Raw genomic sequence first — 27,772 nt, 5'->3', positions numbered from 1 at the left:
TCCTGATCGCCCGGCTGCTGCCACCGGTATGTACAGCGTTGGTGAAAAATGCTGAGGCCATGTATGGCCTGCTTTTGAGCTTGTGCAACATGCATTTAGAGCATGCTCACAATCTGTGAACCGATCTCTAACCTAACCCCTCCCCCGCTCGATACAAGAAATGATCTTGACCCCTCCCGAAAAGACAAATTCCTGGCTACATGCCTGGCTGAAAGGCAACCCCCATGGCCTAAAGTGTTAACCAAGCCTGTACTTGACATTATTCGGCCTTTGATGGGTCCAGGATGCGATAGCTTCGTGCCAAAGACTCAATTCATAGTATTCAGTCAGTATTGTGGAGGCAGGCGGACAAGCACCGCGCTGTCCGCACAAACGACGACAAAGACCAGCGGGGCACGTGACATCGCGCAATTTCAAACTGGCGGGCGCGCTCGGCTCGGCGCACCGTTGCTGAGTGCCCCGCTGGCCGTTGCTGACTGCACCGGAAAGCTGCCGGCCCCAGGTGCTTCATCCACTCAGCTATGCGGACGGCCTGCAGCATATGCCTGGGCAGCATCCTGACCAGCGGCGGCGACGACAGCGACCCGAGTATCGGTCACAGCGTCGGCGCTATAAGCGCGACCGAGTGCGGCCACGTCTTCCACGAGACGTGCCTGCTGCGCTGGCTGCAAAAGTCCAGGAGTTGCCCGACCTGTCGGAAGCAGCTCCGCCCGGACCGTGTCATCCGGCTCTTCCTGGACACGGGAGACTACGTGCTCCCTGGCGGCGGCGATGAGTTGCAGGCACTGCGGCTGCAACTGGTCGATGCCAGGCTGAGGCTCGCCGAGGCCGCCATCGCAGAGAGGAGGCAAGAAGCGGTGGCCGACGAACTTCGATCCGACCTGCACCGCGCGCAAAGCATCGCGAGAACCTACAACGCCAAGTACGCGAGCTCACTGCGAGAGAACTGCCACCTTAGGGCTGACCTGAGGGCCATGAGGGAAGAGGTGAGGGACAAGAGGCAGCTTCGCAGGGAGAACACAGTCCTCCAGACTGCGCTCAACGCCAAGGAAAGGTGAGGGAATGCCCACAGGCCCACGCTTCTTCTAGAGGACGGGCCAGGACCCAGAATCTATGGCTGAACGTGCCTTTCTGCGGGCGCAGTTTTGTTTTGCTTGTATCAAGGTGTGGCCTGCCGTGTTCACAGCTATTACTCCTCTCCGTACAAAGTAACGAAGCTCCCAAATGCAGATTATGATAATGGCAGGAGATGTGGGCACGTCAGAATGTGTTGGTTGCCTTGTTAACCGGAAAATGTGTGTCCTTCGCGGCGGAAAGTCACACCACCACGCCTCGTGATCGCTAGCGCATTAGAGCACAAGACGATCATGGCGGGCCTCACTCTTGGGAACAAAGGAACGCGTCACGAGCTCTCCCAAATTACATTAATTATTGCCCCGCCGCGGTGGCTCAGGGGTTAGGTGCTCGGCTACTGATCCGGAGTTCCCGTGTTCGAACTCGACCGCGGCGGCTGCGTTTCGTTGGAGGCGAAACGCTAAGGCGCCCGTGTGCTGTGCGCTGTCAGTGGACGTTAAAGATCTCCAGGTGGTCGAAATTATTCCGGAGTCCTCCACTACGGCACCTCTTCCTTCTTTCACTCCCTCCTTTATCCCTTCTCTTACGGCGCGTTTCAGGCGTCCGCCAATATATGAGACAGATACTGCGCCATTTCCTTTCCCCAAAAACCAATTTTAATGTGTTAACATAGGAGCCACATTGTGAGGCCCCGCCAGTGTCGACGTGTGCAAGGTTATGTGCACGGAAGGGCCACCTGCCACGTTGGCAGCAGAAAAAGTAAATAGGGTGGAATCCCCCTGGCCACTTGTAGAAAGAAGCCTGTTATACGTAGTGGCACAGGCAGGAGCTTATTGGTTTACGTTTTTTTTTTTATGGCAGCTCCACCACACTTTTTGTCCACTTGTAGGGGATAGGCCGGGAGGTGACTGCCATGGGAAGAACCCCCCCCCCCCCCACCCATTCCCCCTAAAAAAAAGAAAATGGGCAATCCGAGATGTCAAGTACTTCACCTACCATAACGCCATGCTCGTTGTGTTAAAACGGGACGCCGAATAAAATCCTCGAGTTGATGGGCTCCGGTCCCCAGAGATGGAGAAGGCCCTCTAACTACATAGTCGAGATCGGATCCCTGTAAAGGCCACGCTCCTTCATATTTAAAATAAATAGCTAGAATCATAACTCAGTCTCCTCTCTGCCCCATGGTGCTCCTCTGCAAGTTCACATAAGCGCCACATCTTACTAGGCAGCCGTATGACCGATATATATATATATATAAAAAGTAGAATTCCGACAAATGGACAAAGTCAGAACAGAAACTTCTCAGCTACACAAATCGCAACATTATTTACAAAGACTTCTAATGCTAACGCATTGTAAACGCGTAAAGCAATTAAGCGCCCTTTTAATGTTTTGCTGTTCAAAACAATAACGCCGGATAGCAACAGACGAGCGCTTCCTCGGAAGGACTATGCGAGGGAATCAAGGCGTCCGACTCACCGGCAAGGTTACGAGCGAGAGTTCACCCACCCCAGGGAAATGAGGACGCTTCCAAGGCATGGACGGGACGCACTCGGCTGGCGTAGGCGCAAGCGACATGAAATGATAAAAAAATATGAAAGCAATATCAAAAACCCATGGGTTGCGCGCCCGTAGTTATTTTGAGAGAGTGACAATTTCAAGACCCATGCCTCAAGTGAAAAGAAAAGAAAAGGGCACAACGCACCTGTGGGCCCCTCGATTTCGAGCAGAGTTTGATATTACCCGTTGTTTTCACCCCGAACAAATTTAATGGGTTAAAGCTCATTTCTTCCCTCTCTCTTCCAAAAAATGCGCTGTGACAAAACCTAGCAGGTGTATCTCAGCTGTTCAGTTCAATTTATGATCTTCGAGGTCCACCATATGGGGCCATTACATACGAGATGGGTTTTTACACAACTAGACAGTGAAATCGTGATGTTTAATGACTGAACAGTCATTTTCATGGTTGTAAAAACGAAAATGGGCAGGTGGTACTGCAGTGATGTCGCGAGGAAAGCCGTTCGTCTGTGGCGGTTGAAAATTGAAAATTTTTTGATCCGGAGTTGCCGGGTTCGATCCCGACCGCGTTGGCAACTGCCATCACCCCGTTTCAAAGGGGGCACTCCTACCTTCCATCAGTCCATCGCAAATATTTCCTCCGGCGTATTCTACCAGCGCAGCTAGCAGCTGTTTGCTGCGCAGTACGACATATCGCGGGCAGTTCGAAAGCCAACATTGTGAAGAGCCAGCTCGAACTTCCGGAATAATCGTGGCCGCACTGTATGCATGCTGGCGACGAAATTTTCAGCAACGATAGTTAGCTGCATTGTCCTGCGCATTATTTCGCCTCGGGACATTGAAGACTGAAGTGCGAGGAAGCGTTTCAGAGCATTAAAGGTGTCCAGACATGACGCGATGGTTCAAGGGCTGCTACTGAACAAGAGGAGGGTTCGATCGCCTTCATGCCTGTCACATTTCGATTGGGGAGAAGTGCAAAAAAAAAAAAAACGCTTGAGGTGCACGTTTAATGGCCACAAGCTGATCGAAATAGGCCTTCTGTTGTGAGTGTTGTGCGGAGTTAACGTCTCAAAGCTAGTCGTTTGGTTTATTGAGGTTTAACGTCCCAAAGCAACTCAGGCTATGAGGGACGCCGTAGTGAAGGGCTGCGGAAATTTCGACCACCTGGGGTTCTTTAGCGTGCACTGACATCGCACAGTACACGGGCCTCTGAAATTTTGCCTCCATCGAAATTCGACCACCGCGGCCGGGATCGAACCCGCGTCCTTCGGGTCAGCAGCCGAGCGCCATAACCACTGAGCCACCGCAGCGGCTTCAAAGCTAGTCATCCATGGGCCACACGAAAGGCGCCGTAGTGGAGGGCTCCAGATAAATTTTCGACCACCCAGGGACCTCAACTTGCGCTGACATATCGCACAATACAAGGGCGTCTTTTGCAATTCGCCTTAAGCGAAACGCGGTCGCCGCGGCCGGATTGTATCCCGCGACCTTGGGACCAGCAGCCACGCTGTACGCACTAAGCCACTGCGGCGGGTCCTGTTGGGCACGACGCCTTTCGATAAGGCCCATTCACACTTGCGAGACGCAGAGATTGTGTGACCATTTAGGTAAAAAAAACATTCGCATGCTAGTCGCACGCTGCTCGATTTTCCAGCCTTGCGGTCCGGAGGCGCGAGTTGCGGACCACTAACCAATCAGCGGTGCCTCGGAAGTGAACGGAAGCTTGTTCCACACCCGACTTCTGGTCTCAAAGGCGTAACATCCAAGACGACAAAACCGACAGGTCTCGTTCTGGACGTTGCCCTTGGCAATGTGAACATGGGCACTGTCAGGCCGCTCCTTGGTCACAAGCGACGCCCTTCTCTATTCGCAAGTGTGAATGGGCTGTGAGCCACTTATGGCCGCAAGAATGGGCTCGTCATTTTTGACAGGCAGGGAAATAATGCGCGGAATATTTGCCAGGGAGATACGCAACTGCGTGGCCCGCGAGGTGGCCGTCCTCAAGGGCGAGCTGCGGCGGAGCGAGTACCAAATCCGGGCACAGGCGCTCCGCATCCGCAAGCTCGAGGAGGAACTGCAACGCCACCAGATCATGCTGCGCTGCTCCGACGTCAGGCTGAACACCCTGCGCCAGAGGAGCCAGAAGAGAGCTCCGGACGTCGGCAACACCTCTTGCCCCCTGTCGAACAGGTGCGTGAATTGGCTAATGGGACACTCTGTGTACATCCCTCCTGTTTAACCGAACTCGCATCCGCGCATAAGACAAGCCGGAGGACGGGACGAGCGGACTGTATGTCTCTCCTGCGGTTGCCTTATGCGAAAAAATTCTTTTCTTTATGTCCTGGTTGTCACACTGCTCTCAATGCATTTCGCGTACGCTCAGTCGATGGTGAAAGAGCGCACTTTGTTTCTTGCATTGCCATTGAGGACATGTGAGGTTTCAGTGCGGGAAAAAACCTCATAGCAGCACAGACCACTATGTGGGAAGGACGGGACACAGGAAAGAGGGGACGACAGACGAGCGCTGGGCTATATCAACTGATTTTTACTGAAAATTGCACGAATGTAGCTTATCCTTGTGACGCTCATGGGCTTCAGGCACGGTAGTTGCCTTCTAGCACCTCCTTGCCACCCCCAAACCGCGCGGCGCGATGAGTTTGGGCCCGATGGGACAAACACAACTATTTATTCAATGGGCGTTCTAGTGCGCTAGCACTAGAGCTCCCACTCCGCCGAAAAGCCGTTGTTTGTCTAAAGCCTCCTTCTGGCAGGTGGCCCACCTGGCACGCTGGGCAGGTGGAAACCTTCCCACCGTTGTCCTGTTGTCTGTCTGGTCCCATCCACGACATGGAAGAGCTGGGTTCCAAACGCCTGGGTGACAGCTGAGCCGCCTAGTTCACGTGACCTTGTGAGGTCAACGTGAGGTCAACGCAACGTGCCCATCCACCGAAACTTCGCTACCGAGGGGGGAAGTCAGCGTTGAACTCCTTCATGTGCCTGTCACTTATTTCACCCTCGTACTACATGTTGTCTCCGACAAACGGTAGACGTAAACAGGGAAGGTTTACTGCGATGTGCTGCGGCGCGCAGAGCAGCACGGAGCTCGCGAGAAGACGAAAAGCCGCTAGCCCGTAGCACGCCCAAGACTAGCCGACTGCTATATAAGGCTGAACATACGCGTTACGGCGCCACTAGAGTGGTTACTGCAGTGTGGCATTACTCCCGTCCTCTGAAAGACTCGGCGCCGCACGACCGCACTTGGGGTCCGAGCTATGCAACGAGAAGGAACGTCGCAAGTTTCTGGAACCTGGTGTAGACACGACTGGGGTGCTAACAGGCGCGGTACGGCTTCATCCTGGGAACGTGGAGAATTTCAGACGTCGGCCGTCTAGAGGAGCGGACAGTTCCTTGGAGGTAGACTTCGTAGTTCACCTCAATAAGGTGGCGGAGTACCTCGTATGGGCCAAAGTATCGGCGAAGAAGCTTATCAGAGCGTCATCGCAGGCGGATAGGGCTCCGCACCCAGACTTGTTCGCCGGGCTGGGACTCGCATCTCTGTGGTGGACATCATAGCGGCGAGCGTCATGTGCTTGGCTGGTGGCGGATTTGGTACCGAGAAGGTTGGCGGGCGGCTTCGGCGTGACTAACGAATTAGTCAGCATCCTGTGATGACCCCCATAATGCGCAGGTCCACACGGGACGGAGAGGCAAAGAGACACCGTATGGCTCAGTTTAAACAAACAGGTATATTCAATAATTACACATGAGTAAGATTATACATCAGAGGCTGGGGCGTCCGAGCTTACGTGCCGACGACTTCATGGGGGCGATGGAGTGGCTCCGGAGTTGGGCTCGAGCGGTTGCTGGCAGAAGCTGCACGCCGACGGGCTTCGGCGCTGAAGGCCCTCTTGGCGAACGATGTCGTCCTGAGCGTGCTTGCAGTAGAATTTCAATAGTCGTCCGTTTCTTCGAGGATGGTTCACAAACCCTTCCTCTAGTGTCGTTCGGCTTGGAAGATGAACAGGAGGCGAGCTTGTAGATGATGACAGCAGAGCATAATTTTACAACAGAACAAACTTTGCACTTCTTTACTCATCGACCGGGCAGGTTAGTGCCTAAGTAGCATCGCATTACATGCTAAGCATGGAGCCCCAGCTCAGACTGAACTGCATCCGTTTACATGTGCTTTTAAGCACTTGATTAACAAAGGACTAAGGGCGGTCATTTCCAGTGGCCCGCCCAAAGCATCAATTCTCCAATCCAAAATAACATGCGAGATGGGGACCACCCCTTTGGGTTGGGCTTAGCCTCGAACCAAGAGTCTGTTAACAATACAAACTAAATAAACAACAAAAACGCCACCACTCTCTCTCAAGTGAGAGTATACACAGGCTCTCTCTTCGGAGCTAATTCACTAGCGCCTGTCTTTCCACATTCTTGGCGAGTACTGCCTGTCCGCCATGACAGGTGTCCGTCGCGGCCCTTCTGGGAAGCTGTGGGTGCCTTCCCGGCGATAGCCCACGACAAAAGGGGGGGGGGAGGGAAAGAATGTCGTCTTCGCGGTAGCGCATAGCGTCGGCTGTGGTACGGCGCGCTCTGGCCCGCTGACAGCTCCCTTGTCCTGGAATGTGCCCGGAAATTGGGGAGGATAAAGCCTGTTTCCCCGGGGCGGCGGCGGGTCCGGTTTTTCTGGTCGTCACTCAAAGAGCATGGCTGGGTAATTGATGATGCCGCTGTCACGGGCGGCGGGTCCCTTCGTTCTGGGAAAAGAGGGGCGGCCTTAAGCCCCAACTCGATGCACACACAGAATGTCACACTCGCTCACCCTCCAGAAGAATGTTCTCCGAACATTTGAGTCCACGCAGCTCCCCTTGTCTTTCTGAATCGCCTCGCACAGTGCGTCCGACAAAACACTTTTCGCTGCACTCAACACCACTGCACAACACCATATGCCTCCGCTGTCATAACTGGCGTCTCCAGGGGCAGCACTGATCTTCTTTTACAGATAAACATGAAACTCAGCACCCAAGCCTCTCCTTTCTAGTCCAAACTGGACGAAATAAATTTACCACAGTTACAAAGGAGCTCCCACTTCTAGCACGATCACGGCACAGACAAAAATATAGATAACGAAAGGAAGTAGGGCAGGTTCTGCATGCGCTCCGCATGCTCTCCTGTGAAGGTGTTACTTAATGACAGAAAGGTTTAACTACCAACTCCGATAACTTAACACATAAGCACATAGCAATGTTATGAGCTGCGGCATTACACAATTCTAACCAGTTCACAACTCCGCTCTGTTTACGCCATTAGTCCGACTTAGCTTTCCGATTTCGCAGCGGATATCGGCCTTCATGAGTCATACTAAGTAAGTCTGTGCCCCTTTGTCTGCTTTGGGACTCGCGAGGGCTCGTGGCAGGAGCCTCTCCTGGCGTTATCTGCGCGGCAACCTCGCGCGCTTCTTCTTCTAGCAATGCATGAAGTAAATCCGGTGGCATTCCGGCCGTCACCTCGGGCGCCTGCCGAACAAATGCAGGAGAGGGCGTTTCTTGCGAACTATCTGCGCGCTCCGCTTCACTTCTGTCCCCATCAAAATCCGCGCTTTCCCTTTCCTCATTTCGTGAATACTAAACCGGTGCCGACTTGAGGCGATTTGCGTGTATCCTTATCAAACGCCGGTTCACGTCTCGGACTCTGAAGTTTACCGGAGAAAGCTTCTCGACAACCTCGCACGGTCCTCTCCACTTCGTCTGGAACTTACGAGCTAGCCCAATCTGCCTTTGGCAGTTTTCAATGTACACGCTGTCCCCCACATCAAACGGCGCGTCTCTAGCACTGCGATCGTGCACCTCCTTCCTGCGCTTCGCCGCTTTCTTTAAGGACTCCTTTGCGATGTCCCTCGCCACTTGCAAGCGCGATTCTAGCTCAACCTTATAGTCGTCCAGTGAAGCGTATGGGACACGACGGGGGCCCTCTGGCACTTCACCAGGCTGGTCCGGGTCTCGGCCGTAGAGAAGAAAGAATGGCGATTCGCCCGTGCTCTCGTGTGCTGAGGAATTGTAGGCAAACATTGCATACGGGAGCCACAAGTCCCAGTTCCGCTGGTCGCGCGAAACAAAATGCGACAGGAACCCGGCCACGGTTTGGTTCAGTCGCTCCACCGCGCCGTTGCAAGCCGGATGGTACGGTGTTGTCTGCTTCTTAGCGATCTTAAGCAGCTCGCAAACTCTCCTCATTAGCTGCGACACGAAGTTCGTTCCCCGATCTGTCAAGAGTTGCCTCGGGGGTCCATGTCGGAGCACGATCTGTTCGACAAATGCTCTTGCAACCGTGTCTGCCTTCTGATCTGGGAGTGCTACCGCTTCCGCGTATTTTGAAAGGTGGTCGACAAATACTAAAATGTACTTGTTTCCGGAAGTGGTCGTGGGCAATGGGCCCATTATGTCCATACCTGTCCGCTCGAAGGGAGCCGAAACCTCAGGGAACGGCTGAATTGGAGCTGCAGGTCTTCGTCCCTTGGGTGTTTTTCTTTCGAGACAGGAATGACACTTCGCACAGTAGTCTCTAACATCCTGTCGCATGCCCCTCCAAAAGTACAAACGCTCCACACGCCTGCGTGTCTTCGCTACGCCAAAATGACCGGCGCATGGCGCATCGTGAAACGCGCGAAGAACCCTTTCTGTCCACGACCGAGGTATGACGCTCTCTCCCAAGCGGTTTTCTCTGGTCTCCCTTTCCTGGTTGGCCTCGTGCGCCGACACAGGGTGCCGTCTTTGCCAATGAAATAACCTAGCTGTTCGGGGTGAGACGGTGCGTCCTCTAAGCTTTCGATTATTCGCTTCAGGTCCGGATCTTTGCACTGCTCTGTGCGTAATTCGGCGGGGTCGACTACGGGGACAAACTCATCTATAGCTGCCACGGCAGCTGTGCGGCTGAGTGCATCAGCATTCAGATGCGTCTTTCCTGACTTGTGCTCAACTTCAAAGCAGTATTCCTGCAGGTGTAGATTCCATCTAGCGAGTCGCGAGCTAGGGTCCCTGACACTCATCACCCATTTCAGAGGATGGCAGTCTGTGACTAGCTTGAATTTGCGGCCGTAAAGGTAGCATCTGAAGTGCTTTACTGCCCAGACAACGGCGAGGCACTCCCTTTCCGTAGCTCCGTACTTTTGCTCTGTGGGGCTCAGCTGTCGGCTGGCAAAAGCAACGGGATGTTCTTTGCCCTCGATAACCTGAGATAGCACGGCACCCACTGCGAACTTTGACGCATCTGTGGCCATAACGAAGGGCAAATTAAAATCCGGGTGGCGCAACAGCGGTGCACTCATTAGCTTCCCTTTCAGGGCCCCAAAAGCATTCTCCGCGTTTTCGTCCCAGCGAAAGGCGACATTTTTGGCTGTTAAGGCGGTGAGCGGCTTAGCGAGCTTGGCGAACTCCTCTATGTGCCTTCGGTAGTAACCGATCAGGCCGAGAAACTGCCGGACCTGGCGGACGCTAGTCGGGGATGGAAAATCCGAGACACACCTTAGTTTCTCAGGGTCCGGTCGCACGCCGTCAGCTGAAACAACGTGCCCGAGATATTTCACCTCGTTTTTGAGGAATTGGCACTTAGAGGGCTTCAGCTTGAGACCCGCTCCTCTTAGTCGCACCAAAACCTGCTCAATATCGCGCAAATGGTTATCAAAACTGTCACTGTATATGATAATGTCATCCATATACACGAAGCACAGCCTCCCCAGAAGACCTGCCAGGATAACATCAGCGGTTCTCTGCCAGACAGCAGGGCTGTTGGCCAGACCCATCGGCATTCTTTTCCATTCATAGTGCCCTGAGGGCGTGTTGAATGCCGTTTTCTCGGCATCTGCCGGATCCATTGCTATCTGCCAGAATCCCGCCGCCATGTCCACTACCGTGAAGTACCTGGCAGAGCCCAGCTGAGAAAGCGTCTCCTGTATATTGGGGATGGGGTATGGATCGATGCGAGTTACGGCATTTAGTTTGCGGTAGTCCACTACCAATCGATACGAGCCATCTGGCTTTTCCACCAATAGTGCTGGTGCTCCCCAGGGTGACTTTGAGTGTTCGACAATGCCGCGATCAATCAGGTCCTGCACCTGCCGCTCCATCTCCTCACGTTGGGAGTAAGGAATCCTGTACGCACGCTGGTAAACGGGCGATGAAGTGCCGGTTTCTATCCTGTGCTTTATAACGCCACAGCAGCCCAAATCCAGGTTGGACGCGGCGAATACCTCCGAGTAGTCGTTCAGCAAACCAGCCAGAGCCTCCCTCTCCCTGGATTTTACGTGAGAAAGATCGAACGACACCTTTGGAGCAGCCGAAGGACTAGCATGCTCTACAGTTGCGAGTACCGTATTGGTGGGCTCACGTTGCTCTATCGCAGAGGTGAAGAAAGCCAATGTTTTGTTCTTGGGAAGGCTCAGTGGCTGCTGGCTACAGTTAACCACCCGTAGGGGCACTCTGTGGGCGTCATTAACTGTCACGAGGCACGCGGCTGCCTTCAGGCCATTGCTGAGAGAGTCGACCGGCTCAAGCACTCCCACGGCGCCGCTCTCTACATCTGAAGGCACAAACGCGTACAAAATGTGCTCCGACCAAGGAAGGACGACCGCCTCATCGACCAGCCTGACGGCAACCCGCGAATATACCTTCTCCAATGATCCCACTGTTTGACGGGTGTCAATATCGGTAATGCGAATCTCAGCCCCTCTCCTGTTCAAAAACGGAACTTTTGATCCGCCCGCATTAACCTCTTCCTCAGAGAATGAAACTACTACCTTCCCTTTTCTCAAAAAATCCTGCCCTAATATACCTGACACTCCGTTTGGCAGAGACACCGTGTCCGGGCATACGTAGCAGGGGTGCTCCAATGCAATTCCGCCGAGAGAGAAGTGTAACCGGTAGAGTCCACTTATGCCAAGAGGATCCCCCGTTATGCCTACAAATTTGGTTGCCATACCACCAGACGCTTCCAACACCTCGCGGTCCCCCTTCCTTCGAAGCGTGTTAAAACTGCTCTCCTTAAGCAATGTCACCTTTGACCCCGTATCTATCAACAATTCCATACAACAACCATTTAACTTGCAACGCACAACAGGGCATGCCTCGTCGGCCACACAAACTACCACCACCTCATCATCTACTGCTCCCTCCCCACGCTCCTCAGGCTGGGGAGGACTAACTAGTTTTTTGACTCGGTATCTGGAGCCCCGCTGTAGGCTTGCTTAGGGCGTGTCTCGCCTGCTTCTCTTTGTGGCTCCCCACGGCGCACGTTTTGGCAGATCCTGGCGATGTGTCCGCGACCCTGGCAAGCGAAGCATACGATTTCTTCAAAATCTCGCATACCGCGCCTGTAGCTTTGTGGCGGTCTCCGGTTTCCAGCGAATGGGCGCTGTTGAGCGCGCGCTTCAACCTGGCGTTCTACCTGCTGAGTTAGCAGCTGTTCCAAGCGATCTAACCGCTCTGTCAAGAGAGCAACCTCAGGGTTGAGCACCGCTCTCTCTATGACGCGTACTCTCGCTGCGGCTGTCGTTAACGCCTCATTTCGTTCCTCATCCAATGCGGCCTCCACGGCTTGGTCGAAATTGCTCGGCTTGCGCGAGAGCACGAACCGGCGCACGGGGTCTTGCAGACCAGCCACGAACAAAGCGGTCATTTCCTCTTTAAGTATATCCTCCGCGTATTTCTTCCTTAACTGGTCTCCTTCCTCCTCCCTGCTTAACGTATCGCGTGCTAGGCGCTGAAGTCGCGACGCAAATGTTCGCACGTCCTCCCCTACCATCTGTCCGGCGTCACGGAACCTCTGTACCCGCACGTGACGTGGTTCAGTGTCGAAATGCTCAAACGCGAGCTTCTTAAATTCCGCAAATGATTTTGTGGATTTTACTTTTTCGTCTCGCCAGGCAAAATCATGAGCAGCTCCTGCCATCTTACACCTCGCCATTCCCAGCATTTGAGCATCGGACCATCCCCCCATTTTCCCAATCTCTTCTAGCATGGAAAAGAAATCGCAGATTGGAACCCCTGTCTTATCTCCCGTAAACGTCGGAATGACGCTTCCTAATGCCAGCATGCTTGCTCCGAGCGACGGCTGTGGAGTGGGAGCTCCCTCAGATACAGTCATTTTTTTTTTTCAAGCCCTCCAGTGCCTCAAGCCTCTCAAATGGGGGTAAAAAGTCCCACAATCAGTCCCGTGATTCCCTTTTGATTACAATTTTGAAGTCATGAATGTCACAGCATTCAGAGGACATTTGCTTTTGAGACCCCACTTCTGGCACCAGTGTGATGACCCCCATAATGCGCAGGTCCACACGGGACGGAGAGGCAAAGAGACACCGTATGGCTCAGTTTAAACAAACAGGTATATTCAATAATTACACATGAGTAAGATTATACATCAGAGGCTGGGGCGTCCGAGCTTACGTGCCGACGACTTCATGGGGGCGATGGAGTGGCTCCGGAGTTGGGCTCGAGCGGTTGCTGGCAGAAGCTGCACGCCGACGGGCTTCGGCGCTGAAGGCCCTCTTGGCGAACGATGTCGTCCTGAGCGTGCTTGCAGTAGAATTTCAATAGTCGTCCGTTTCTTCGAGGATGGTTCACAAACCCTTCCTCTAGTGTCGTTCGGCTTGGAAGATGAACAGGAGGCGAGCTTGTAGATGATGACAGCAGAGCATAATTTTACAACAGAACAAACTTTGCACTTCTTTACTCATCGACCGGGCAGGTTAGTGCCTAAGTAGCATCGCATTACATGCTAAGCATGGAGCCCCAGCTCAGACTGAACTGCATCCGTTTACATGTGCTTTTAAGCACTTGATTAACAAAGGACTAAGGGCGGTCATTTCCAGTGGCCCGCCCAAAGCATCAATTCTCCAATCCAAAATAACATGCGAGATGGGGACCACCCCTTTGGGTTGGGCTTAGCCTCGAACCAAGAGTCTGTTAACAATACAAACTAAATAAACAACAAAAACGCCACCACTCTCTCTCAAGTGAGAGTATACACAGGCTCTCTCTTCGGAGCTAATTCACTAGCGCCTGTCTTTCCACATTCTTGGCGAGTACTGCCTGTCCGCCATGACAGGTGTCCGTCGCGGCCCTTCTGGGAAGCTGTGGGTGCCTTCCCGGCGATAGCCCACGACAAAAGGGGGGGGGGAGGGAAAGAATGTCGTCTTCGCGGTAGCGCATAGCGTCGGCTGTGGTACGGCGCGCTCTGGCCCGCTGACAGCTCCCTTGTCCTGGAATGTGCCCGGAAATTGGGGAGGATAAAGCCTGTTTCCCCGGGGCGGCGGCGGGTCCGGTTTTTCTGGTCGTCACTCAAAGAGCATGGCTGGGTAATTGATGATGCCGCTGTCACGGGCGGCGGGTCCCTTCGTTCTGGGAAAAGAGGGGCGGCCTTAAGCCCCAACTCGATGCACACACAGAATGTCACACTCGCTCACCCTCCAGAAGAATGTTCTCCGAACATTTGAGTCCACGCAGCTCCCCTTGTCTTTCTGAATCGCCTCGCACAGTGCGTCCGACAAAACACTTTTCGCTGCACTCAACACCACTGCACAACACCATATGCCTCCGCTGTCATAACTGGCGTCTCCAGGGGCAGCACTGATCTTCTTTTACAGATAAACATGAAACTCAGCACCCAAGCCTCTCCTTTCTAGTCCAAACTGGACGAAATAAATTTACCACAGTTACAAAGGAGCTCCCACTTCTAGCACGATCACGGCACAGACAAAAATATAGATAACGAAAGGAAGTAGGGCAGGTTCTGCATGCGCTCCGCATGCTCTCCTGTGAAGGTGTTACTTAATGACAGAAAGGTTTAACTACCAACTCCGATAACTTAACACATAAGCACATAGCAATGTTATGAGCTGCGGCATTACACAATTCTAACCAGTTCACAACTCCGCTCTGTTTACGCCATTAGTCCGACTTAGCTTTCCGATTTCGCAGCGGATATCGGCCTTCATGAGTCATACTAAGTAAGTCTGTGCCCCTTTGTCTGCTTTGGGACTCGCGAGGGCTCGTGGCAGGAGCCTCTCCTGGCGTTATCTGCGCGGCAACCTCGCGCGCTTCTTCTTCTAGCAATGCATGAAGTAAATCCGGTGGCATTCCGGCCGTCACCTCGGGCGCCTGCCGAACAAATGCAGGAGAGGGCGTTTCTTGCGAACTATCTGCGCGCTCCGCTTCACTTCTGTCCCCATCAAAATCCGCGCTTTCCCTTTCCTCATTTCGTGAATACTAAACCGGTGCCGACTTGAGGCGATTTGCGTGTATCCTTATCAAACGCCGGTTCACGTCTCGGACTCTGAAGTTTACCGGAGAAAGCTTCTCGACAACCTCGCACGGTCCTCTCCACTTCGTCTGGAACTTACGAGCTAGCCCAATCTGCCTTTGGCAGTTTTCAATGTACACGCTGTCCCCCACATCAAACGGCGCGTCTCTAGCACTGCGATCGTGCACCTCCTTCCTGCGCTTCGCCGCTTTCTTTAAGGACTCCTTTGCGATGTCCCTCGCCACTTGCAAGCGCGATTCTAGCTCAACCTTATAGTCGTCCAGTGAAGCGTATGGGACACGACGGGGGCCCTCTGGCACTTCACCAGGCTGGTCCGGGTCTCGGCCGTAGAGAAGAAAGAATGGCGATTCGCCCGTGCTCTCGTGTGCTGAGGAATTGTAGGCAAACATTGCATACGGGAGCCACAAGTCCCAGTTCCGCTGGTCGCGCGAAACAAAATGCGACAGGAACCCGGCCACGGTTTGGTTCAGTCGCTCCACCGCGCCGTTGCAAGCCGGATGGTACGGTGTTGTCTGCTTCTTAGCGATCTTAAGCAGCTCGCAAACTCTCCTCATTAGCTGCGACACGAAGTTCGTTCCCCGATCTGTCAAGAGTTGCCTCGGGGGTCCATGTCGGAGCACGATCTGTTCGACAAATGCTCTTGCAACCGTGTCTGCCTTCTGATCTGGGAGTGCTACCGCTTCCGCGTATTTTGAAAGGTGGTCGACAAATACTAAAATGTACTTGTTTCCGGAAGTGGTCGTGGGCAATGGGCCCATTATGTCCATACCTGTCCGCTCGAAGGGAGCCGAAACCTCAGGGAACGGCTGAATTGGAGCTGCAGGTCTTCGTCCCTTGGGTGTTTTTCTTTCGAGACAGGAATGACACTTCGCACAGTAGTCTCTAACATCCTGTCGCATGCCCCTCCAAAAGTACAAACGCTCCACACGCCTGCGTGTCTTCGCTACGCCAAAATGACCGGCGCATGGCGCATCGTGAAACGCGCGAAGAACCCTTTCTGTCCACGACCGAGGTATGACGCTCTCTCCCAAGCGGTTTTCTCTGGTCTCCCTTTCCTGGTTGGCCTCGTGCGCCGACACAGGGTGCCGTCTTTGCCAATGAAATAACCTAGCTGTTCGGGGTGAGACGGTGCGTCCTCTAAGCTTTCGATTATTCGCTTCAGGTCCGGATCTTTGCACTGCTCTGTGCGTAATTCGGCGGGGTCGACTACGGGGACAAACTCATCTATAGCTGCCACGGCAGCTGTGCGGCTGAGTGCATCAGCATTCAGATGCGTCTTTCCTGACTTGTGCTCAACTTCAAAGCAGTATTCCTGCAGGTGTAGATTCCATCTAGCGAGTCGCGAGCTAGGGTCCCTGACACTCATCACCCATTTCAGAGGATGGCAGTCTGTGACTAGCTTGAATTTGCGGCCGTAAAGGTAGCATCTGAAGTGCTTTACTGCCCAGACAACGGCGAGGCACTCCCTTTCCGTAGCTCCGTACTTTTGCTCTGTGGGGCTCAGCTGTCGGCTGGCAAAAGCAACGGGATGTTCTTTGCCCTCGATAACCTGAGATAGCACGGCACCCACTGCGAACTTTGACGCATCTGTGGCCATAACGAAGGGCAAATTAAAATCCGGGTGGCGCAACAGCGGTGCACTCATTAGCTTCCCTTTCAGGGCCCCAAAAGCATTCTCCGCGTTTTCGTCCCAGCGAAAGGCGACATTTTTGGCTGTTAAGGCGGTGAGCGGCTTAGCGAGCTTGGCGAACTCCTCTATGTGCCTTCGGTAGTAACCGATCAGGCCGAGAAACTGCCGGACCTGGCGGACGCTAGTCGGGGATGGAAAATCCGAGACACACCTTAGTTTCTCAGGGTCCGGTCGCACGCCGTCAGCTGAAACAACGTGCCCGAGATATTTCACCTCGTTTTTGAGGAATTGGCACTTAGAGGGCTTCAGCTTGAGACCCGCTCCTCTTAGTCGCACCAAAACCTGCTCAATATCGCGCAAATGGTTATCAAAACTGTCACTGTATATGATAATGTCATCCATATACACGAAGCACAGCCTCCCCAGAAGACCTGCCAGGATAACATCAGCGGTTCTCTGCCAGACAGCAGGGCTGTTGGCCAGACCCATCGGCATTCTTTTCCATTCATAGTGCCCTGAGGGCGTGTTGAATGCCGTTTTCTCGGCATCTGCCGGATCCATTGCTATCTGCCAGAATCCCGCCGCCATGTCCACTACCGTGAAGTACCTGGCAGAGCCCAGCTGAGAAAGCGTCTCCTGTATATTGGGGATGGGGTATGGATCGATGCGAGTTACGGCATTTAGTTTGCGGTAGTCCACTACCAATCGATACGAGCCATCTGGCTTTTCCACCAATAGTGCTGGTGCTCCCCAGGGTGACTTTGAGTGTTCGACAATGCCGCGATCAATCAGGTCCTGCACCTGCCGCTCCATCTCCTCACGTTGGGAGTAAGGAATCCTGTACGCACGCTGGTAAACGGGCGATGAAGTGCCGGTTTCTATCCTGTGCTTTATAACGCCACAGCAGCCCAAATCCAGGTTGGACGCGGCGAATACCTCCGAGTAGTCGTTCAGCAAACCAGCCAGAGCCTCCCTCTCCCTGGATTTTACGTGAGAAAGATCGAACGACACCTTTGGAGCAGCCGAAGGACTAGCATGCTCTACAGTTGCGAGTACCGTATTGGTGGGCTCACGTTGCTCTATCGCAGAGGTGAAGAAAGCCAATGTTTTGTTCTTGGGAAGGCTCAGTGGCTGCTGGCTACAGTTAACCACCCGTAGGGGCACTCTGTGGGCGTCATTAACTGTCACGAGGCACGCGGCTGCCTTCAGGCCATTGCTGAGAGAGTCGACCGGCTCAAGCACTCCCACGGCGCCGCTCTCTACATCTGAAGGCACAAACGCGTACAAAATGTGCTCCGACCAAGGAAGGACGACCGCCTCATCGACCAGCCTGACGGCAACCCGCGAATATACCTTCTCCAATGATCCCACTGTTTGACGGGTGTCAATATCGGTAATGCGAATCTCAGCCCCTCTCCTGTTCAAAAACGGAACTTTTGATCCGCCCGCATTAACCTCTTCCTCAGAGAATGAAACTACTACCTTCCCTTTTCTCAAAAAATCCTGCCCTAATATACCTGACACTCCGTTTGGCAGAGACACCGTGTCCGGGCATACGTAGCAGGGGTGCTCCAATGCAATTCCGCCGAGAGAGAAGTGTAACCGGTAGAGTCCACTTATGCCAAGAGGATCCCCCGTTATGCCTACAAATTTGGTTGCCATACCACCAGACGCTTCCAACACCTCGCGGTCCCCCTTCCTTCGAAGCGTGTTAAAACTGCTCTCCTTAAGCAATGTCACCTTTGACCCCGTATCTATCAACAATTCCATACAACAACCATTTAACTTGCAACGCACAACAGGGCATGCCTCGTCGGCCACACAAACTACCACCACCTCATCATCTACTGCTCCCTCCCCACGCTCCTCAGGCTGGGGAGGACTAACTAGTTTTTTGACTCGGTATCTGGAGCCCCGCTGTAGGCTTGCTTAGGGCGTGTCTCGCCTGCTTCTCTTTGTGGCTCCCCACGGCGCACGTTTTGGCAGATCCTGGCGATGTGTCCGCGACCCTGGCAAGCGAAGCATACGATTTCTTCAAAATCTCGCATACCGCGCCTGTAGCTTTGTGGCGGTCTCCGGTTTCCAGCGAATGGGCGCTGTTGAGCGCGCGCTTCAACCTGGCGTTCTACCTGCTGAGTTAGCAGCTGTTCCAAGCGATCTAACCGCTCTGTCAAGAGAGCAACCTCAGGGTTGAGCACCGCTCTCTCTATGACGCGTACTCTCGCTGCGGCTGTCGTTAACGCCTCATTTCGTTCCTCATCCAATGCGGCCTCCACGGCTTGGTCGAAATTGCTCGGCTTGCGCGAGAGCACGAACCGGCGCACGGGGTCTTGCAGACCAGCCACGAACAAAGCGGTCATTTCCTCTTTAAGTATATCCTCCGCGTATTTCTTCCTTAACTGGTCTCCTTCCTCCTCCCTGCTTAACGTATCGCGTGCTAGGCGCTGAAGTCGCGACGCAAATGTTCGCACGTCCTCCCCTACCATCTGTCCGGCGTCACGGAACCTCTGTACCCGCACGTGACGTGGTTCAGTGTCGAAATGCTCAAACGCGAGCTTCTTAAATTCCGCAAATGATTTTGTGGATTTTACTTTTTCGTCTCGCCAGGCAAAATCATGAGCAGCTCCTGCCATCTTACACCTCGCCATTCCCAGCATTTGAGCATCGGACCATCCCCCCATTTTCCCAATCTCTTCTAGCATGGAAAAGAAATCGCAGATTGGAACCCCTGTCTTATCTCCCGTAAACGTCGGAATGACGCTTCCTAATGCCAGCATGCTTGCTCCGAGCGACGGCTGTGGAGTGGGAGCTCCCTCAGATACAGTCATTTTTTTTTTTCAAGCCCTCCAGTGCCTCAAGCCTCTCAAATGGGGGTAAAAAGTCCCACAATCAGTCCCGTGATTCCCTTTTGATTACAATTTTGAAGTCATGAATGTCACAGCATTCAGAGGACATTTGCTTTTGAGACCCCACTTCTGGCACCAGTGTGATGACCCCCATAATGCGCAGGTCCACACGGGACGGAGAGGCAAAGAGACACCGTATGGCTCAGTTTAAACAAACAGGTATATTCAATAATTACACATGAGTAAGATTATACATCAGAGGCTGGGGCGTCCGAGCTTACGTGCCGACGACTTCATGGGGGCGATGGAGTGGCTCCGGAGTTGGGCTCGAGCGGTTGCTGGCAGAAGCTGCACGCCGACGGGCTTCGGCGCTGAAGGCCCTCTTGGCGAACGATGTCGTCCTGAGCGTGCTTGCAGTAGAATTTCAATAGTCGTCCGTTTCTTCGAGGATGGTTCACAAACCCTTCCTCTAGTGTCGTTCGGCTTGGAAGATGAACAGGAGGCGAGCTTGTAGATGATGACAGCAGAGCATAATTTTACAACAGAACAAACTTTGCACTTCTTTACTCATCGACCGGGCAGGTTAGTGCCTAAGTAGCATCGCATTACATGCTAAGCATGGAGCCCCAGCTCAGACTGAACTGCATCCGTTTACATGCGCTTTTAAGCACTTGATTAACAAAGGACTAAGGGCGGTCATTTCCAGTGGCCCGCCCAAAGCATCAATTCTCCAATCCAAAATAACATGCGAGATGGGGACCACCCCTTGGGCTGGGCTTAGCCTCGACCCCAGAGTCTGTTAACAATACAAACTAAATAAACAACAAAAACGCCACCACTCTCTCTCAAGTGAGAGTATACACAGGCTCTCTCTTCGGAGCTAATTCACTAGCGCCTGTCTTTCCACATTCTTGGCGAGTACTGCCTGTCCGCCATGACAGGTGTCCGTCGCGGCCCTTCTGGGAAGCTGTGGGTGCCTTCCCGGCGATAGCCCACGACAAAAGGGGGGGGGGAGGGAAAGAATGTCGTCTTCGCGGTAGCGCATAGCGTCGGCTGTGGTACGGCGCGCTCTGGCCCGCTGACAGCTCCCTTGTCCTGGAATGTGCCCGGAAATTGGGGAGGATAAAGCCTGTTTCCCCGGGGCGGCGGCGGGTCCGGTTTTTCTGGTCGTCACTCAAAGAGCATGGCTGGGTAATTGATGATGCCGCTGTCACGGGCGGCGGGTCCCTTCGTTCTGGGAAAAGAGGGGCGGCCTTAAGCCCCAACTCGATGCACACACAGAATGTCACAATCCGCAACAGAGGAGTTAGCCCTATCTGAAAGCAGTATGGCGTCCAGCATGCACATGGCTTCACGACCATGCACTAAACGAAACGAAGTGAAGCGCGTCATTTCTTGGATCACAGTATTATATGCGAATGTGACGTAAGGGAATATTGCGTCCCAGTTCCGATGGTCCGCGTCGACATACATTGAAATCATGTCTGAAATCGTCTTACCGACCCGGTCGGTCACTCCATTCGTTTGAGGGTGGTATGCGGTGTCCTGCGGTGGCCTGTGCCGCTCACTCGCATAACCTCCAGCGTAAGTGCTGAGGTGAACGCTGTTCTCCTGTCAGTTAAAACGCTCGTTGGTGCACATTGACCAAGCACAATGTTTTAAATGAAGATTACAGTTTTAGCAGTGGTACCAAAGGGAAGAGCCTTTGTATCACAATGTCTGCTGAGATAGTCGGTAGCGACCACAATGTAGAGTTAATTCAGCAAGGACTCTGGAAATGGGCCGAGGAAGTGCATGCCAACTTAATGGGACGGGACTTGCATGAAGTGGATCAATAGGCTGCAGTAGTCTGGCTGGATTAGTCAGCATCGTCTTGTGACGCTGGCACTCGCGGCAAGTTCTGACGTAACTCCTCACAACAGCAGCAGGCCTGGGCAAGTAGTAGTATTGACGTATCCGTGCCAACGTTCGTGAAAAACCCAGGTGACGAGAAGGGCCATCGTGGCACGCCTGCAGGACTTCGTCGGGCCAGCATCCGTCGGCCTGTATAGTTCTTATACTGAATGCCGTCTCGTAAACAGAACAACAGCAGTCCGCGCGAAAAGACCCAGGGGGTAGACTGAGCGCTTATTTCAAGATACTCATTAAGCGGCCTCAGTTCACTGCCGTCTCTGTTGGTGAGTGAGAATGAGAATACACGTGGAGATAGCGCCAAGAAAAACAATCGTTTTCGGATTCGGCTTGGTTGTCTTGAATTGCAGCACGGAACAGACAGTCAGCATCACTGTCTTCTTCCCTGATTTATTGACGACGCTGACATCGAATTCCTGCTTTCGAAGGGCTCCAGCGTGCAAATCGACCAAGAGGATATTTTAGCTTCCCCAGCCAGCACAGTAAATGGTGGTCGCTGGCGACTCGGAAAAGGCGGCCATACAAATGCGGCGAAATTTCGTCACCGCCCACACAATAGGTAGGCATTTCTTTTCGGTGGTGAAACAGTTCGCCTCGTATCGTGATAAGATGCGGCTTGTGTAAGCGATTACACGTTCGAGGCCATCCTTCCACTGAGCAAGGAGCGCACCGAGGCCGACGTTACTTGCGTCTGTGTGCAGTTCTGTGTCGGCTGGCTCGTCGAAGTGTTCAAGCATGCATGGGCATACTTTGGAGACGAGTTTGGAGGTCTTCGAAGGCACAGATGACCCTGGCTCCTGAAGAACGCTTCTGCATCTTTTGTGAGGCGGATTAGGAGTTCAGCTATATGGCAGAAAACACACAAAAAGCCGATAATAGGCGCATATACCTAGAAAGCGGGGCACAGTTATCGGTTGGGACGGGGGAAGCAGGGACAGCGACTTTGATATCTGGTGTCTGGGCCAACTCTCATTAACGCTCACGGTGAGGCCCAGAAACCTCAGATGTTGGAAAGCGAAGTGACACTTTTCGGGCTTGAGGGAGAGACCGGCCGAACGAATTGTTTCGAAAACAGCGCGCAGGCGCCTCAGGTGCTCTTTGAACGTGTTGCAGAAAATTACATTATCTAGGTAAACGAGGCAGGTCTGCCGTTTCAGATCGGAAAGCACGGTGTTCATCATCCACTGGAAGGTTGCAGGAGTGGAGCACAGGCCGAAAGGGAGTGCCGGAATTCGTACAAACCGCGTGGGATAATAAAGGCGGTCTTCTGTCGGTCGCGTACGTCCAGCTCTATCTGCCAGCAGCCACTGCGTAAATCGAGCGATGAGAAGCATGTGGCGTGGCCGGCGCAATCGGTCCAGGAAGTCATCAATGCGGCGCAGAGGATTAATGTCTTTTTTGTGTGTGTGACTTTTCTTAGACGTCTGTATTCAGTACAGAACCGTTTATAGGGTTCTTTCTTTGCCACTAGAACAACAGGCGACGCCCATGGGCTCGTCGACGGCTGTATCACATCGCACGTCGTCCTGGAGCATCCCTTGAACTTGACGGCGAATGGCATCACGTTCCTGCGAAGAAACCCGATAAGGCGGCTGACATGACGGTCTCTGGCATTCGTCGACTACAATTATATGCTTTATGAGCGTGTCTGTCTAGCCTTGGAGGTCAAGCCAAAACAGTCGCGTAAAGAGTCGATGATGCTCTCCAAGCAGCGTTTTTGATTAGTCGGGAGGTTCGGGCTCACGTCGATTTTCATTGCAGTACTCGGTTCCTCTACTGATTCCGTGGTTTCGGACAACGCGTGCTGTCCCGCTCATTCGTCGATTTCTTCGAAATATGCAATCGCTGTTTTTATCTTCAACCAATGAGGTTCACAACCGAAACCAAAGGTTCGGTTCAGCTATTGTTCAGTTCAATAAGTCCGCGAGATGCACCGACTTTCCGACCGAGGAGCAGCGACATGGCTTCAACAATGCCACGAGGGCCGGAGCTGCTATCGCGCTCTATACGGTAACAAACGTGCTGGCTCTCGATGGCACCAATACGCGATCGACACACGCGCAAATTATTCCTGCGTGGCTCGGTGTCTACATTAGTGCACAGGATGGGAAAGAAACGACACGATTAGCTCGTGAAAGTTGACTGCACCTTACTCCGGAAAAAAAAATCCAAACTTAGTATCAGGCCTTTGGAGCACTCTGTTTGCAAAACAGAACAGCCAGAGATCTGTATTCGCACGGATCTGTATCCGCAAGGTGCAGACGCCAAACGGAATCACCACATGACCACCGGCTGTGCGGATCTGCGGCCCATGGAGACCAACGGGTCAAATTTTCTGAGGGTCATGGCTAGCCGGCTGCTCACGACAGAGAAACCAGCGCCGGTATCCACGAATGCGGTCACGTCATGGCTGTCTGCGGTTACTGGAATTCTGGCGGAAGCCGGTCTCACAGCGCGTTGTTGAAGTCGTCGGGTCAGTTTGTCGGTCGTGTTGGCGCGGCGAACCGTTGAGTAGAGGCTCTTGACCCAGAGGATGACGGGCGACAGCGAGCAGAGAACCGCCTTGGGGATGGCGATCGGGACTGGTGTCGCTGCGAGGTCGAGGGGCGGCCAGATACTTCTTGATATCCCGCGCTCGAGGTGCGTCGGGTGAGATCCCACTTAAACCGATTCTGCAGTAGGTGCAGTTGCGGAGGACGTGGCCGGTCTTTCCACAGTGGTAGCGGAGTGGCCGATTGTTTGACGTACGCCACACGTGCGCTTTACTCATGGTGGGCCTGGATTCATGCTGCACGATGGATAAAGCTGCGTTCTGGGTGCCGCAAAGAAGGCATGGGAGCAATAGGAGAAAAGGCTCGCGTCGCTGGCCCAGGACTCCGCAGCGCATCGGTGTAGGTCATCACGTAGGGGCTCCAGCTGTGGAACTGGTGGTGGCTGCACCACTCGCCTGATTTCTTCTCGGATCACTTCTGCTACGGCAGCGACGCTTGCCTCTGGAGCTTTGAAGCGGAGTTTCTCCAATTTTTCACACACAATGCTTCTAACAAACTATCCCGAAGCTCCTCGTCGGGCAGCGACGTAGGCGCCCAGTGGCGAGCGGCTGCTACATTAGCCTGGCGACCGTACTGACCGTTCATGCAAAGAAAGCTCCATGCTCAATGGCTCTCTGGCAAAGTCGGCCACAGTTTTTAAGGGTCACGGACAAGTCCAGCAAGCTACTGTTCCTTTACTCCGCGCTCATTAAGTGGCGTACCTTCTTGGCCTCGGGCACATCAGGGTCGACCTGTCTGAAGAGTCGCCTCATGTAATCGATGACCGTGACAAAGCTCTTATTCGGCGGCTGCGATATAGAGTGCAGGGAGATTTCAGCCTTCTCCTTTCTCTCGCTGGTGCTGAGCGTCGGTAACAACTCTCTGCGAAAAGCCTCCCTGTTGGTGAAAGAAGCCTTATGATCCTCGAAGCACGTCTTGGCTGAGTCCTGCAGTGTAAAGAAGCCGTTCTTCAGCTTACACTCACCGTCCCACTCGTTGACGCTCGCCACACGGTCAAAACTGGCCAACCAGTTTTTAACGTTCTGGAACCTGTCACCGTGGAACGATGGCGGTGGCCGAGGTGCGTAAAGGACGAACAGCGGACATTTCCGGAATGCTGAGCTGTCTGGCTACCCGTGGTGGAAGTCATGGCCCTTACTAGTGCTCTCAGCAGGTTGTAGGCCACGCAGGTAGCGGCTCGCCTTGTGGACGGGTGTTGTCCAAGCGTTGATAATCGGCTTCAAGGCTGTCTTCGAAGTCGGCGTACACGGGACGTTACCCAGCGGCTCCACCAAATATGTCACCGGCAAACGGTAGACATACACGGGGAAGCTTTGCTGAAGCGTGCTGGGACACGCAAACAGCAGCGAACTGGAGAGAAGGAAGACGAAAAACCGCTAGATCGTATAATACCCAAGGTAGAGCCAAGTGTCAGATAATACATAATACCCAAGGTAGAGCCAAGTGTCAGATAATACAGTTCAACAATGTGATGACATCACTGGAATTGTTAGTAATGTGGCAATATTCCTCAGGCAACATTATTGCGGTGGTGCTTGGGAAACGCCGCTGATTATTAACTGTTTCTTGCCGGAGTGACACGTGACCTTTTAAATTTTGACGGTTGCCAGCTGAGAGAGCCTGTTGCCAGCTGAGGTTAGTGCTGAGTTTCGAATTTTCCAGGAACGGGCATCAGTGCAGCCCGATAGAGATAGCAGCTGCGCATCGGAGTTGAATTCATCTACTGAACTGGCGCCTTTTCGGTGCCCTGCAGAGCATGGAGTGCAATCAGTTTCATACCTGTTTGTTTACTGCACCTCTTCAAATCGTTCACGAAATGGCCTACTGACCGCTAACGAAAGAGTTAACGGCCATTACATTTTGTGATTGTGTTGTGAAAGTGGCCACTGCATACACCTCACAACTCGTTTCATATCCACGAATTGCGGCGCTGTTATGTTTTTCCTTTCAGTACATAAATGTTTCTCTCTGTTCCTGCCAGGGTCGCAGGTCCATCCGCGAAACATCCACGGCTCTGTCTATGAATGGAATGCGCGCAACGAATGCAGCATTTACTTACGTAAGAATGTTTCCTTTTTTTATTTTTCTGGAGTCGCATACAGTGACAGTATAACGTCAAGCTCTGGCTGCTAGCATGCCCACAGCAAAGCAACCACGAGGTGAGCCGTCTGCTGACCTCACGACTGCTTTGAGAGTGCGCTATGTAGCTGTACCTAGATCCGGTGTTAGATCGGGTTCCCTGTGGAGAGCGTAGGGAGAACCTTGGGCCTCTTGAGGTTCCCCTAGACTAAATGCCAGAATCCACTTCTAGCATGTGGATCGGTATTTCTGGCAGAGATTATCCCTGTAGTTGTGTGCCTTGTAGTGGGCTTGGAAGTCCCACAAATCTAGATCGCTAAGAAACCGCAAAACTTTTCGCTTCATCTGGGGAAAAGCGATACGTGTAGTGCTTGTATCCCAGCATCAAGAACACCTTTTCTACAGGACCGCAGACCATCACACGATCACAACGTGCACGTATCATTGGTCAGCAGTGGCAGCAGGATAAGATGACTTTCTCATTGGCCCTAATGTGATCACGTGAACGGACAATGCGGACGTCGTTAAAACTGTGTCGAAGCTGACTCCCATCATACACACATCGCAGTAAGACGCTAATTTCGCTAGATAATAAACAAGCACCACAGTATTCGCGCCCTCTTTTTGCCACCTGTGGCCATATATATAGTATAGAAGCTGGTGTTTAGTGGGCAAAAAAAAAGAAACCTTCGCAGGACAGATACCCCCAAGCAACGCGAGATTCAGCGACAGCTGTTTGTCGTGGTGAATGCAATACTCATTCACTGTTGTCTTCTTCCCTATTAGACGTAGGTGATTAACTATGCTGTCATTCATGACGTCACTGTTTGTATCACACAGCGTAGCGAGTCTTCACTGCACGCAGACCAGTCAGCGTAACGTGTTGCCATGGCGCGTTGCGGTGACGTCGCGCGTGACATCACTGCTTGCTTGACCAACCAGCGCGTGGAGCAGTATGTCGACGACAACGCCAAAGCGGGAGACCGGGAAACGTGCCCTCAACAGTTGTTGCCTAAAAAAAAAAATCAAGAAGCGCCACAGAGAGCGAGGAACACGCGGTGCTGTATCACACAGAGAAATCAAAGATCCCACGCTGTTGCTTTGACTGCGGCCGGACTGGTCTATTGAGGCACTCTACGCTCTATACAGAAAGGAGTGGGAAGGGAGTAGGCTATCCTCTAGCGTACTCCCCTTTAAAAAAGGGAGTACGCTAGAGGACAAATTACTCTCATTTTTGCTCCCATACAGGCGTATTTGTGTTTAGCGAGTAGCCGCTCCAGTCCGGCCGCAGGCGGCGACTGCCGCGCGACGATTCGTCAGTGCGGTGTAACGACTCGTCTGATTCACTTACAGACGCTGCCGACGCTTGACGACACCAGCGGACATCTCTGTAAGCACAGCTGTGCAAGTACAACACGAGAGAAAGAAAAAGTAAGCTAAAACGAATGACTCGCCGAAACTTCACGACGTTCGCTGCAAGCTCGGCGGAAGACATTCTTCAAGACACGTCTTCATGAAAACTGGGAGAAAACGCAAATCTTCGCAACTCTTTCTGTTGCGAATTTGGATGTACCGCAAATAAAATGTCGCGTCAAGAGGACAAACTAAAGCGAGCATAACTCGGCCATGAGAGTTCCGCAACAAGCTCTAGGTTTCGAATAATGGTCGGCTTTTCGGCTCTCTCCACAGACTGCTAGTTTCGCATTTGAAATTAAGTAGGTGGCATGATTTTGCGGGGTGTGGTGACAGGGTTCAGCGAGATGATTGAAATTTAATTGGCTTTTTTTTTCTCTAAGCGTTGACAAGGAGGCCGTCTGCTTCGAAACTCGGCTCGCAGTACCATCACC

At 53.0% G+C, this 27,772-nt stretch overlaps 1 protein-coding gene across 1 annotated transcript; it reads left to right on the top strand.

The window, feature by feature from the left end:
* Positions 1-408: 408 nt before the first annotated feature.
* Positions 409-27,533, top strand: LOC144130478 (uncharacterized). The gene is made up of 4 exons (XM_077664399.1): positions 409-1,054; positions 4,555-4,782; positions 25,828-25,905; positions 27,279-27,533. The coding sequence occupies exons 1-3, from the start codon at positions 522-524 to the stop codon at positions 25,868-25,870; spliced, it is 804 nt and encodes a 267-aa protein (XP_077520525.1). The 5' UTR covers positions 409-521; the 3' UTR covers positions 25,871-25,905; positions 27,279-27,533.
* Positions 27,534-27,772: the final 239 nt, after the last annotated feature.

Source organism: Amblyomma americanum, chromosome 4 (assembly GCF_052857255.1).
Source record: "Amblyomma americanum isolate KBUSLIRL-KWMA chromosome 4, ASM5285725v1, whole genome shotgun sequence".
In the NCBI taxonomy this organism is placed as follows: domain Eukaryota; kingdom Metazoa; phylum Arthropoda; class Arachnida; order Ixodida; family Ixodidae; genus Amblyomma; species Amblyomma americanum.
Note: the sequence above shows the minus strand (reverse complement) of the source record. Positions and strands in the feature narration are given on the sequence as shown.

Bases quoted from the DNA above. Each gene is read 5' to 3' on its own strand.
- LOC144130478 (XM_077664399.1), top strand. From the start codon at position 522: ATGCGGACGGCCTGCAGCATATGCCTGGGCAGCATCCTGACCAGCGGC. The intron at 1,055-4,554 runs GTGAGGGAATGC...AATATTTGCCAG, and splicing joins GCGCTCAACGCCAAGGAAAG to GGAGATACGCAACTGCGTGG. The intron at 4,783-25,827 runs GTGCGTGAATTG...TGTTCCTGCCAG, and splicing joins TCTTGCCCCCTGTCGAACAG to GGTCGCAGGTCCATCCGCGA.